The 14,372-nt window shown below is 42.5% G+C and overlaps 1 protein-coding gene across 2 annotated transcripts in view; it reads right to left on the bottom strand.

Moving 5' to 3' along the window:
• The window catches only part of PGM1 (phosphoglucomutase 1), a 64,604-nt gene that overhangs the window by 14,297 nt on the left and 35,935 nt on the right, over window positions 1-14,372 (bottom strand). For both annotated transcript variants that reach the window (XM_055401935.2, XM_055401934.2), the window contains exons 4-7: window positions 13,587-13,712; window positions 10,808-10,998; window positions 9,223-9,377; window positions 6,203-6,318 (exon numbers count right to left, since the gene is read on the bottom strand). In XM_055401935.2, the coding sequence (XP_055257910.2) occupies window positions 6,203-6,318; window positions 9,223-9,377; window positions 10,808-10,998; window positions 13,587-13,712 (588 nt within the window). The remainder of the gene's footprint in view (window positions 1-6,202; window positions 6,319-9,222; window positions 9,378-10,807; window positions 10,999-13,586; window positions 13,713-14,372) is intronic.

Below are 14,372 nucleotides of genomic sequence, written 5' to 3'. Positions count from 1 at the left end.
TTCTATTGCTTTGCACACTTGAGATAACCTGCCCAAGGTCTGATTTCCTTCCTCAAATGTGGCCCCCATGGAGCCCACAGGGAGGCTGTGCTTACCACTGTGTTCCCAGAACCTAATTCAGTATCTGGAACAGAGCCAAAGCTCAATAAACATTTGCGGAATGAGCTGATGAAGTATAAATATGAAGGGTTTTTCATAAGAAATTAAAATTAAAGGAAATTTGCAAAGCATGAATGCTGTACTTCTTCAAGAGACCACTCCCATATAATATATATCACCTCTAGAACCTTTTCAGGATGGGACGGGAGAAAACTATTGCTAACCTCTAGACTGGGCCAGATCAGAATTTACTGGCCTATTCGCATATGATACCAAGTTAGTCCTCAACCTGGTTTCCTATCCCTCTATTCCAAGCCCCTCCCTCCTTTTCCCAAGGAAGAATTTCAAAAGCAGTGACATTCTAGTTTATTCAGTGACTTCACGTTTCTTCCCGTTTTCCCAAGAATTCAAGATTTCCCTCTACCATTGTGTATAAACACATGCATCATCACCCACAATTCAGGAGGAAAGTAACTGTACCATGAGGTCAACCAAAAATAGGAAGTTCACCCTGTCCCGTTCTGGCTCCATAACAAAAACACCTCCATCCCTGGCATTTGTGACACTGATGTCTGAGGAGTGTCACAGCCTTGGTGGCCACAATGATCATGTGAGACAGTCACTGTTTCTCCACCATGAACAGACTAACGTGTACTTGATAAGAGTAATCTTACAGCTTGTGCATTTAAATGCTAGTGATTTGTTTTATTTGGTGAGCCAGTTCTTGTGAAGTCTGACTCTTTTGCACCTATTTGCAAGTAAATTTCTCCTTTTCTTTTATAAAAGGTCATCTTGTCTCACAAAGACCGTGGGTCCTCAGCTCTGCACTATAGAGTAGGGTGGTGCTGAGTCCCAGCAAGAGTCCCAGATTCTGCCAGAGGTGAGTGTTTAAGCAGAAGAGCACTGACTAGACTCTCATGATTCCATCAAAACACAGGAAACTACATCGGATAATGTTTAAAGTCCTTTCCTTTCCAACACCAGGACTCTGGTTTGTCTAAATGGTGGGTGCCAAGTGAATAGTGTGTTCTCTCATTCATTCAACAAGTGTTTGCTGAACACCTATTATATTCTGGGATTTATACCAGGCTCTGAGGATATGATGGAGAACAAGACAAATATGACTCCTGTCCTCATGGAGCTTACAGTATAGTGGAAGCAACAGACATTAATCAAGTAATTATAAATACTTGTAAAATTACAGCTGTACTATGTTCAAGGAAGGAGAGGGGTATAGTGCTGTGAGATCCAATAATAAGGGGATCTGACCCACTCTGGAAAGTTAGGGAGGCTTTCCTGAGAAATTGCCTCTACTCTAACTTAGAAAAACACATAAATAAATGACCTGGCACTCAATTAAGCTATAGAATTCAAATATTTCAAAGCTTGTAGGATCACTAATGTCCATCCTGAGAAGCTCTATAAAGGAACTGTTGGAAACATTTGCCAACAAGGGACATAGCAGGTGGAACCTAACTCCTCTCTAAACAAGTAGATCAGAAGTTCAGCTAAGTAAGTTCAGCTGTGCTCACTCAGCAGTGGCAATCCATGGCTATGAGTCTGGCTTTGTAAATGTTTTTCTCATAAATATTATGGAACAACTGTCTTTTTTTTCAAAGAGAGAGAGAACAAGTTTGTGGATTTTTCTCAGGATGAATCCTTTCTTTTGATATAAAAGATATCAAAGGGAAGATAAAACCATGGTTGGCACTTAGTATTTGATGATGGGTTAATAAATAAATAAACAAGAACAAGCCTCAACAAGGAATAATTTAAAGTCTAATGCCTGGGTTCAAAGAAATCAGTTCCACAAATGTAATCTGGGGACTTTTCTTGGCAAATGCTACTGAGTAAAATCTTAAAGGGGTATAATTATCTACAACATTAAATGAGCTAAACAGTATTATGAAATGTCCAAAAAGCTAACCTAAATGAAAGTCATATCAAGAAATGTACGGGGTCCAATTCTCTAGAAATAGTCATCCATCTACTCTCTACTTGTCAAGTCAACCCTGGAGGATTTGGGCTCAGTTCTAGACATGATCTTCTATGAGGGGCACTGGTGAACGGGGAAACATTTAGAAATCAGTGCTAGGTACATAAACAATATGAAGTGGGGGATGACTGGAGGACTAGGCATAGGTGGTCAGGAGAAAAGCGGACCTGAGAACTGCCCTCTGGTATCTGAAGGCCTGTCATGCGAGGCAGGAGCAGCTTGTGCATCCTGTCTGCAATCTTGTTCCCAGTCAGTCAACACGTAGATGGTTACTTGGCCCTAGGACTCTGATTCGCCTTGCCCAATGCTATCCACATGGGTCTGAGGGGCAATGTATTACTAAATATACCACAAAAATGAGATATTGCAGTTAACAATGTTTACATAAAACTGCGCAAACTGGATTCCTTATGGCAGAATGCTTTGGAATCTTCAAACAATAATATCATCATGAATGTCCAAGACAGAGAGGTGTATTCCAAGTTTTCTGATCTTCATGGAATTCAAATTCATAGAACCAGTATCTTCCACATATCCAAACACCCAGGAAGACCTTGTTCTAGACTTTTCTCTTTTCATTAGGCTCAGCACTGAAATAGGTACACGGAGTCAGGAAACCAAAGGTTTAGACACGGTACCTGCCTTCAATGACAGCTTCACCCATAGATAGGGAAGAATGACTGATACCAAGCCTGCACTGGATAACACTGGGGGGATTTCATGGGCAAAGATCACCTCACAGGTCCAATGGGTAGTCATCTAGCATCCCGTGGAGTAATATGGCACCATTCATATTTTATGAGGTAGGAAAGAACTAAGCAGTAGCCTTGATATCTCAGACCAAAGATCTAGACCTTGGGAAATCATGTAGCCTTTTTTGTAGACATTGTTCAACCTCCAAACTCATTCTTAATACCCTCCAATTCCATAAGCCAATTCAATACCAAGAAGTAATGTGACTTCCTCAATGGTATTAAATTGCTTAGAATTTTGTCACTGGGCATCTCAAATTTATTAGCTCATTCTGCTGCTGCTACTGCTGCTGCTGCTGCTAAGTCACTTCAGTCGTGTCCGACTCTGTGTGACCCCATAGACGGAAGCCCACCAGGCTCCCCCGTCCCTGGGATTCTCCAGGCAAGAACACTGGAGTGGGTTGCCATTTCCTTCTCCAATGTGTGAAAGTGGAAAGTGAAAAGTGAAAGTGAAGTCGCTCAGTCGTGTCCGACCCTTAGCGACCCCACGGACTGCAGCCTACCAGGCTCCTCCATCCATGGGATTTTCTAGGCAAGAGTACTGGAGTGGCTTGCCATTGCCTTCTCCGTAGCTCATTCTACCCACCCCTTTTATACAGTTCATGAGATTCTCATGGCAAGTATACTGGGGTGGTTTGCCATTTCCTCCTCCAGCAGATGCTGAAGAGGTTGAGAAGAGATAGAAAGAATACATGGAAGAACTATATTAAAAAGATCTTAATGAACCAGATTACTACGATGGTGTGGTTAGTCACCCAGAGCCAGACATTCTGAAGTGTGACGTCAAGTGGGCCTTAAGAAGCACTGCAGTTAATAAAGCTAGTGGATGTGATGAAATTCCAACGCAACTATTCAAATCCCTAAAAGAGGATGCCATCAAGGTTTTGCATTCATTATGTCAGCAAATCAGGAAGATCCAGCAGAGGCCACAGGACTGAAAAAGGTCAATTCTCATCCCAGTTTCCAAGAAAGGTAGTACCAAAGAGTGTGCTAACCATTGGACAGTTGCACTCATCTCCCATGCTAGTAAGGTCACGCTTAAAATCTTCAGCATTATGTGACCCAAGAACTTCCAGATGTCCAAGCTGGGTTTAGAAAAGAAAGAGGAACTAGAAATCAAATTGCTAACATTTGAGGGATTATATAGAAAAAGCAAGGGAACTTCAGAAAAACATCTATCTCTTTCATTGACTACGCTAAAGCTTTCTGTCTGTGTAGATCATGACAGACTGTGGAAAGCTCTTTTAGAGATGGTAGTATCAGACCATCTTACCTGTCTCCTGAGAGACCTGTATGCAGGTCAAGAATCAATAGTTAGAACACTATATGGAACAACTGATTGGTTCAAGATCGAGAAAGGAGTACGACAGGGCTGTCTGCTGTCACCCTGTTTGTTTAACCTATACACTGAGCACATCATAAGAAATGTTGGGCTGGATGAGTTACAAGCTGGAATCAAGATAGGTGGGAGAAACATCAACAAACTCAGATATGCGGATGATACCACTCTAAAGGCAGAAAGCAGAGAGGAAACTAAAAAGCCTCTTGATGAGGGTGAAGGAGAAGAGTCAAAGAGCCAGCTTAAGACTAAATATTAAAAAATCTAAAACCATGGCATCCAGGCCCATTACTGCATGGCAAACAGAAGGGGCAAAGGTGGAAGTAGTGACAGATTTCCTCTTCTTGGGCTCCACAATCACTGCTGACAGTGACTGCTGCCATGAAATCAGAGCTGTTTGCTTCTTGGCAGGAAAGCGATGACAAACCTAGACAGTGTGTCAAAAAGCAGAGACATTACTCTGCCAACAAAGGTCTGTATAGTCAAGGCTATGGTCTTCCCAGTAGTCACGTATGGTTGTGAGAGCTGAATAAGGCAGAATGCCAAAGAATTGATGCTTTCGAACTGTGGTGCTGGAGAAGACTCCTGAAAGTCCCTTGGACAGCAAGGAGATCAAACCAGTCAATCTTAAGGGAGATCAACCCTGAATATTCACTGGAAGGACTGATGCTGAAGCTGAAGCTCTAGTATTTTGGCCATCAGATGCAAATAGACGACTCACTGGAAAAGTCCCTGATGTTGGGAAAGATCAAGGGTAGAAGGAGAAAAGGGTGTCAGAGAATGAGATGGCTGGATGGTATCACCTCTGCACTGAACATGAACTTGGGCAAACTCTGGGAGATGGTGAGGGACAGGGAAGCCTGGCATCCTGCAGCCCATGGGGTCACAAAGAGTCGGACACAACTGGGCAACTGAACAACAACAACATCCACCTCACCCTAGGATTTATAGGAAAAGAAATCAGCCTTTTATTCTGTTTAACCAGCATGAATTGCAATTCAATGGCAAGGCTGAGAGATTTTGAGTTTTCCTTTGACAAAGGATGGAAGAATAGTACTGAGGATCAAGAAGATTGGTTCTTTTACTTCAAAATATTGGGTAGAGGCAATAGGAGGAGAGGAAATATGGCCACTGAATTATGCACAGTACTTTGCAACCTGGCTGCTGGAGACAACCCTGGGGAAAGGGCCACAAGCCTGAATGAATGTTTAGAGAAGAGAGACTGATGTAGGATGGGGTCACTGGGAAGGTCATGGAAGTGGGACTTCAAGTCAGTACTGGAAAGGCATAGAAAAGGAGGGAAAGCATGTGTTGTAGGGCAGAAACCAATACAACATATTAAAAGCAATTACCCTCTAATTAAAAATAAATTAAACTTTTAACAACTTACAAAAAGGAAGCGAGAACATGGAAAGTGGGTCTAAGGATTGTGGGACATCCCCTAAGCATACCATGTTCTACTCTTTCATTGCACCACAATTTACATTTAGATCTTCATGGTCAATTTCTTGATTACCTAGCAACTCAGTTCCACCCTAATGGTCTCCCTCCACATAACCTTAATAAATTATAACCTGTTGCTACAGAAAACATATGCCTATTAAAGAAGAAGATTTAACACCGTGGTGAAAACGTCTCTTAAATAAAAACGAAAAACTGACTCACTCCACCATATTTCTTCCTAGAAATAAAAACATTTATAAAGGTTTCCTTGAACACTGAGGGGAGAAAAATGTGTTTATCATTCTGTTTAATCCCCACAGACTCAATGGCCACGCTGCCCAAACTTCCTGCCTTGGTAGATGTGATCCTCTGAAAGTAAAATTAACCCTCCCCGGTGGAACGTGCTCGCTGCTTTTCAAATGTGTACACTCCATCAGGGTTGTTATAAATAAGCTGTATCTTGATTTAGGACATATCAGCTACTGTTACTATTTCAGCGCTGCTTTAGCAGTCTAAGCTTTCACTGCAAGTAGCATTTACAGGGAGAAAAACAGCTCAGGGCTGCATACTTACCAGTCCCGAAGCTCTCCTCCCCACAAAGGGACAGTTTGCTTGCATCCATCAGATTCCCAAAAAACTTCCAGCCAGTTGGGGTCTCATACAAAGCGATCTTTGTAGCATTAGCCACCCTTCAAAGGCATGAAATCAAAGTTACATCACAGCAGGACTGCTAGTGTAGCCATGTGAGGGATGGAAAATAGCAACCGTTACTGTAATCAAGGGTTCCACTTAGCATTGCTCAGAGGGACATATAATTCTAAGATTGGTGGAAAATTGTATGAGAAAACTTGTGCACAATGGGCTATTATATGTGGAGTCAGAGGAGGGGGAGAAGAGTATGAAGAAAGAATTAATTCAGGTCACTGAATTTAATATTTTAGAAGAAATAACAGTGGCAAAATGGACAAAACTCTTTGGGGGGCTATTTAAACCCATGTGTTTTGGATACAGACAGCATTTATAACCATTCTATAATTAACAAAAGAATGATGTTTCGATGCACCTATAATTATAGAGCCAGAAGATACTGGGTCTCGGAGGTCAGTATTTCACAGAGAGAGAAACAGGACCCAGAATGTTATGTGACTCAGTCCAAGGTCACACAGCCAGGATGACCACTGCCTGCGATCCAGTCAGTGCTCCTTTCATTCCCTGGAAGGCCCCGCAAGGACAGGGCCCAGGGGGGCTCCCGTCAGCACTAGCTGCATCCACACCAATCCATGGTCCCCTGTCCCCCGCAATACATCTTTTAGTTCTCCCTATATTATCCTTAGTCTATTTGAAACTTTTGAGTGACTCTTTTTTTAGATTCCTTTCCCTTTGAACAGGGAAAGTTACCTACATTTCATTCACCCTTTTAGTGAGATTTGCTTCCCAAAATGCTTATCACTAGCAAAACAATATCATATTTCAATTCTAATATTTGAGGAAAATTAAATCATGATTTTTAAAACTGTGAAAATAAAATAAAGTTTCTTTCTGGGTAATGAAGTATTTTCCATTGTGATTCTATATATGGATTATCACACATAATCCACATAAATTGGAATAGACTGTTTTTGGATTACACAGAGCTATTTCAGGACCTGATCAGTGTAATGGACAATAGTGTGGCCACAAAGCAGCTCACAGCGTTGGAGGGAGGATGTGGAGGCAGAAGGAACAGGGTCTAATTCTAGCTCTGATGTAGCTGTGGAGTCCTGGGAAAGACTACTAACTACTCTTCTGGCTGACAGATGAATGGATAAAGAAGATGTGGTACAAATAACATATAAATGGAATATTACTCAGCCATAAAAAGAACAACGCCATTTGCAGTAATATGGATGGACCTAGAGATAGTCATACTGAGTGAAGTAAGTCAGACAGAGAAATACAAGTATCATATGATATCATTTACATGTGGAATCTTAAAAAACATGGTATGAATGAACTTATTTACAAAAGAGAAATAGAGTCACAGATGGGAAAACAAGGGGGAAAAGAGTTGGGGAGGGATAAATTGGGAGATTGGAACTGACATATACACACTACTATATATAAAATAGATAACTCATAAGGACTTACTCTATAGAACAGAGAATTCTCCTCAATACTCTGTGATGACCTTTATGGGAAAAGAATCTAAAAAAAGACTGGCTATATCTAATTATAGAGGATTTACTTTGCTGTAAAGCAGAAACTAACACAACACTGTAAATCAACTATACTCCAAAACAAGTACAAAAATAAAATAAGGACTGCTATGAGGATCAATTGAGACAGTGAATGTAAAAGAAAACAGTGTCAACTACAAATTACTTTATTAGTCATTACTTTGTTAGCTGAAGTGAAGTCAGCACTAGTTCTATAACACACACACACACACACACACACACACACCAGAAAACTACTGCACTGCACATCCCAGTGCTTGGGAGCAAAGGTTCTAGGTTCAAATCCTGCTCCATCATTTACTAGCTGGGTGACCTTGGGCAAATTAGTTAATTTCTTTTTCCTTTTGTTTTCCCATCTGTAAAGAGGAGTTAAATACAGCATTTACTTCACGGGGCCAGTCTGAGAATTAAATGACTTAAAATATATGCTCAGTGTCTAGCATACAGTAATGTTTAATGAGCAACAGTTATAAGAACCAGGTATACACATTCTTCTTCCTCCCTAGCCTCAGCCTTTCATTCTTTCACTTGTTCTTTACCCATTCACGCAGGAACTATTTACTGGACACCTAACATGATGTAGTCAATATCTCTGGTTTGTGCTCATTTATGACTTCCATTTTTCAGATGGTTTAAATGTGATCTCATAAGCTAACCTAAAGCCTTTTCAAATGAGATGATATACAATAAATAAGCTAGCAAGTCAAGATACCAACTGTTTACTGTCTCTGGGTGCCTTGTTTCTCCAAAACTGAATGTATTTTTTAAACTATTTTAGCTTTGTTTATTCAGATTTTGAATAAGTGAACATTTCCTATGCTTGTGTGTATGGGCATCTGGTGGGGGCTGGATGGGGACGTTTTTTGACAGTTCTGTGGAAGCACCGATCTTACATCAGTCTTTCAGCCCCACTCTATGCTCACTGCCCAGAGAAAGTGAGTCTCCAGAATGATGTCTCGACTACAGCAGAAGTGCCATCCATTCATTTATTCATTAACATTCAATCATTCATTTTTTAAAATGAGTCATGTGTGTGTGTATGTGTGTGTGTGTGTATCAGGCACGCCATGACCAGTCAGAGTTTAGCACAGTGACAGACATTCTTTTCTCTGTATTAGTTTCAAGTTCAACAGGGCAGATAGTCAAGTAAACAGCCTATCAGCACACAGTGTGAGAAGAGCCAGGATGGGAGAAACGCAGAGTGCTAAAGCAGCACAGTGGGGCACATCCAATCCAGAAAAAATGACACCATTCCTTCATAAAGAAAACACTTAGATAACACACTATGTATGCATCAGATATCTGAGCTGAAAGCAGGAAGGGCACTCCTGGCGCTATGAGGGCCTGCTTGGGAATGAAGGGAGTAGAGAGACCTACCGGTCCAGGGCACCACTGGTGGGCATGCTGCGTGCGAAGCCACGGACCCCAGTTTGCTGGAAGTATGGAATGCTGAAGATGTTGGCAGCAATGACAGCCACAGAGTCTGAAGGGTTCACGAAGAACCCGTGCTTGCCCAGAATCATGTTCCGATCCTTTGGGAGAAGGGGGATTCAAAGGGAGATCTTTTAATCAAAGTGCTGAAGAAACCAAACTATCTTACATGGAGGTTTTGTAAAATTTAAAGCTGATACATTTATTCATACTGGGTTCTAGACACTGGACTTTATTCTTAATTGTACAGTACCACTGGGCCAATGGCACCTCAGTGCCAAAGAGCTAAAACTTTTGAGTTAAAGTGCAAACTCCTTCTGGGCTGAATTCTCAGTTCTTCCTCCAGAGACAGCTGAATGTAACCTCCCTGACCTTCTCCAAACCCTGGAACCAATCACCTCTCTTCTCTCCCAGAGAAGAGATCTCTCACAGTGAGAGGAAATGGGGGCTGTTTAAAGCTTGCTAGGTCTACCAGGCATTCTCCAAGCAACAAAACAGATTTCCTCAAGGAAAGGCTCCTAAATCTTGGCACCTCCATTTGGGGCAGGACCCAACAAAATATGCTGTCACTCACTGTTCTCCTGGCGCCTGATATACAGCAAGTACTCAAGTAGCTGAGAGTAAAGAGGAAGCCCAGGATGCGCTGCAGCAGAAAGATGCAGTGAAAATAACGTCTGCTTGTTCGCTTGTTCCGTGTCCAACTCTTAGCGACCCCGTGGACTGTGGCCCACCAGCCTCCTCTGTCCATGGGATTTTCCAGGCAAGAGTACTGGAGTGGGTGGCCATTCCCTTCTCCAGGGGATCTTCCCTACTCAGGGATCGAACCTGCATCTCCTATACTGGCAGGTGGATTCTTTACCAACTGAGCTACCAGGGAATGTCCCAATCTCTGCTATCTCCCAAATATTAATATTCCCCAAATATTAACATTGGAAAACCTATTCTATAGGAAACAATGAATTCCAGCTGATGTTAAAGAACAATAGCAACCACCGAAATAAATTTTTAACCAAGTAAATATGTGTAGTGTTTGCTATCTCTAAGACACTGTCCCTCCTTGTCTGTTACATATTCACCAATGCAAATAAAAGGGCATGTTTATTTCAAATATTAACTGTAGCTAAAGAATGAACTGTTAATTATCTCATTATAGTTTCATCTTTCAGCTAATGTGAATGAACAGATGGGTATATCACAAGGTCAAAACCCTTTCCAGAGATTGAACAAGGATCCAGCTGCTGGCTAAGAGCAAAAATCCACCTAAGGATGGAGATCGAGAACCCAGTCAGCTCATGGAGCACCAGTCATGACATGATAACCAGGCCCCAATCACCCTGCCTTTCTCAGCAAACACTAGACACATGGTTCCACTTCAAGTTATTCTGTCAAGAGGGTCTTCTAATAATTGAGCCCTGACTCCAGGTACAGTGAGGGAACTTGACTGCACTCCAGGCTGCAGGGCCTGCTTTCCCCCAATTTAGCACATTAGGCCTGGCCTGCATCAGAGTTCACTCAAATGCACTTTACCCACCCCATCTCCATCAAAGGCAGCCCCAAAATCATGCTCTCCTGTCTTCATAGTCTCCACCAGGTCAGCTGCGTAGGTAAGGTTGGGGTCAGGGTGGTGGCCTCCAAAGTCCTCCAGGGGTACGCAGTTCACTGCCGAGTTTGCAGGGGCGCCGAGTTCTTCACAGAGGATTTTTTTCACATATGGTCCCACAACTATGCAGAGCATGAAATGAAGAACCAGAAATGAAACTGATTACAGAAGGTGAGGACTGGGGACTAGGTAGAAGCAATCTAGGGAGAATGGCACAAATGGCAAAGAGAGTGTGCAAACTGTACTGAAGGGCTTGTGGGCAGATGAGCCTGGAGTAGAAAGTTCTACAAGGAGGAATAATGAGAGATTAGGAAAGCGTGGGGGAAGGGAAGGGAGCGAACCTTTATGAGGATCCTGCTACACAGGTGCTTCTTAAACATTGTCTCAGTCCTTCAAAATGGCCCATGAGGTGGTACAACTTAGCGCTATAAGAACCTGGACTCTGGAATCAGAGTGTCTGGGTTCAGATCCCAGCTGTCAATTATTGGCTGTACCATTTTGGGGAAAGTTATTTAAGCTATTTAATCTCTCTGCTGTGCTTCCATCTATGCCAACTGCAAAATGAGGATAATAATAGTAGCTACCTTTACAGGGTAGCTGTGAGAATTAAATTAGTTAATAGATAGGAGGCACCGAGAACAAGCAACAGCCCATATTTTATAAAGGCTTGTGTATTATGATCACCACCTCCAATTTATGATAAGAAAACTGAGGTTCTGAGAGGAAGCTGTTTGCCCAAACTTACACAGACAGTAGGACTGAGAGCTAGGATTCAGAGTCCTAATCTTTCCTCTATCAAGCTGTCCGACAAACTGATAAAAGAATGCAGACAAACAAAACACAGTAACAATACACAACAGGGCATACGTTACAGTGACACTTAGTGTTACGATCAAGAACGTTCATCTCTAAATGCTTTCAACCAAGGAAGGTTCCAACGCCTATATATGCGACAGAGGTCAGGACGGTACAGAATACGTGTCTCCCATTGGGCATGCTAAGGAGGCTACTGACACATCTCAGAATGGGGACAAGGCAGCCGGAGTTGTGAGGGGTACAGAAACTAAGGCTCCTGAGGAACAATTGAAAGGCTTGGAGAAAGAAGTCAGCTTGGTGACCAGTTTCTCCTCGTAAACACACCATCACAAGCCCCACACTCGAGCCAGCCAAAGCTTCTGCTCATTCCCCTAATGTGACATCTCCTTTTCATCCTTTGTGCATTGGCTGCAGCCACTGCCTCAACTGGGTATAACCACACTGGACTTTCCACCACCTTACGTCTTTCTTTCATAAAAGCTTGAGTTGGTTGCCCCTTCTTCCAGAAAACCTCTCAATACCTTCAGTCAAACTGTGCCTTCCTCCACACCCCAAGGAGAATACTTGAAATTTTATCTAACCTTCATTTTGTTGGCCTGACAGTGGTTGGTTTCTTACCCACTTCATCTCCCTTAGCGTCACGAGCTCTTTGAAGGAAGTGTCTACAGAATCCCTGACTACACCCACACCCCCAGGCATACACGTAGTAGCTACTCAACACATGGCAGCTGAATGTTTTGAAAAGTCAGAATGGCCTTTGTCTGAATAAAGGAGGCCCACTCTGTGAGATTCCAGAGGCAAGTTAGGACCCAAGGGAAGAAGTTCCAGAGACAGACCATTTCAGGCCACCAGGAGAAGTTTTCTAACTGAGATTTTGCAGTGTAACAGAAGGACCTGGACAGGATCATAAGAAGGGTTCAAGCACAGGCAGAAAGTCTTCCCCACCTAGGCAGGCAGATGGATTACAGCACCAGGGAAAATCGTTGCCACTCAAAGATTTTAAAATTCTAGGGACATCGCTGGTGGTCCAGTGGTTAAGAATTCACCTTCCAATGCAGGGGACGTGGGTTTGATCCCTGGTCGAGGAACCAGGATCCTGTGGTGGGGCAACTAAGCCCACATGCCATAACTATTGAGCCCACACAGCTCAACTAGACAGCCTCCCACCATGACTAGAGAGAAACCTGGATGCCACTAGGAAAGATCTGACGTGCTGCCAGTAAGAGCTGATGCAGCCAAAAGTAAGAAATAAATAAATATATTCTTAAGAAAAAGATCCTAAACTTCCAGATTATTACAAAACAAACAGACAAGCCAAGGGCTCAGGAATTCCCATATTCCTACATCAAGAGACCCTCACGGCTCTGATTCGGTGATGGCTGCCACCTCTACTGAGCTGGCCACAAAACCCACAGAGGAAGAAGAGGGAGAGACATACATCCTGTTGCTCCTGAATTGAACCCTCAGCTTGCTCTGGTCAGCTTCTAAGAAAAGGCGCATGTGGGAACAGGAAACTGGGGTGTGGGGCTCAGGAGCACATTTATCAGATCTAGCAAACCATGGCTCCCCTTGGGAATAGATGGGGGCGTTTAGGAAGAATCTACGGCATCTTCTGAGGGGGAGGGAGAGTCCACAAAAATAGCTGCATGTTACTCAAAACCTGATGCTTAATGTGGAAACACTGGCCGTCACACTGCCTTACCATGAGGAATTTTTGCTGCATACAGTTAGATTTTATCTGTGTGAACATTACTCTGAAATGATTACAAAGTGATGGTGTAAACACTGCCAGAGACAGCCTTAAGAAAAGGCTTGTTAAGGCATCATGATACACAAACTCGAGAGCTGCTTCATAGCTTTGAGAGAAGAGAAGGGAAGAGAAAGGGCCCCATACCTCCATGCATGGCGTCTATACGGATCTTCAGTCGGTTTGGACCAGAAAGCAGTTCTTTCAGTGCGTTGAAATCAAAGATGTTTCTCAGCATCGTAGCATAAGCTTCCACTGAATCCACAATTTCCACTGTGAGAACAAGCAACATTAAAAGATGGAGGAACTAAACACTTTTAGAAATATCATCCTCTGAAATGATTATATGGCTGTAAACATGCAATTGCTACTTTAAAAGGACATTTATGGAGCAGCTCCAATGTGCCAGGGCTGTTACATGATCTCTTATTCAAAACTAACACAAATTTCCTGAGAGGTAAATGCTATCAGTTCTATTTTATAGACGAGCAAGTTCAAGTTCTGAGAGATTAAGTAACTTGCCCACACAGCTGGGATGTGGCACACTGAGAAAGTTTGACAGAGGTTTGCCTGATGGTAAACTGCTATACTGCCATGTTGATTCATCTCCAGGAAGTGTATTTTAGCGTCAAAAAAATAACAGAAAAGGTAACACCTACTTTACTTTTTCCAGGCCCATTGCCATTAAGACTTAATGGTAAAAAGCAGAGAAAAATTTTTTTAATGAATCACTTTTCACATTCACTGCTAAAGGAATAAAACAAACATAAGAACTAAGCCTTGTTGAATTTTCAGGGGTCTGAACATTTTCAAAACATGAAATGTTTAAGAAATTCTCTACTGGTATTTTCTAAACCCTAAGAATGTCTTCAAGATATACCAAAGCACCCCCTCCTCTTCCCTGGGATGCAATTGTCAGTCCTTCTGGGTAGG

This window comes from Moschus berezovskii, chromosome 4 (genome assembly GCF_049115385.1).
Source record: "Moschus berezovskii isolate FMDL1 chromosome 4, NW_MosBer_1.0, whole genome shotgun sequence".
Classification (NCBI taxonomy): domain Eukaryota; kingdom Metazoa; phylum Chordata; class Mammalia; order Artiodactyla; family Moschidae; genus Moschus; species Moschus berezovskii.
Note: the sequence above shows the minus strand (reverse complement) of the source record. Positions and strands in the feature narration are given on the sequence as shown.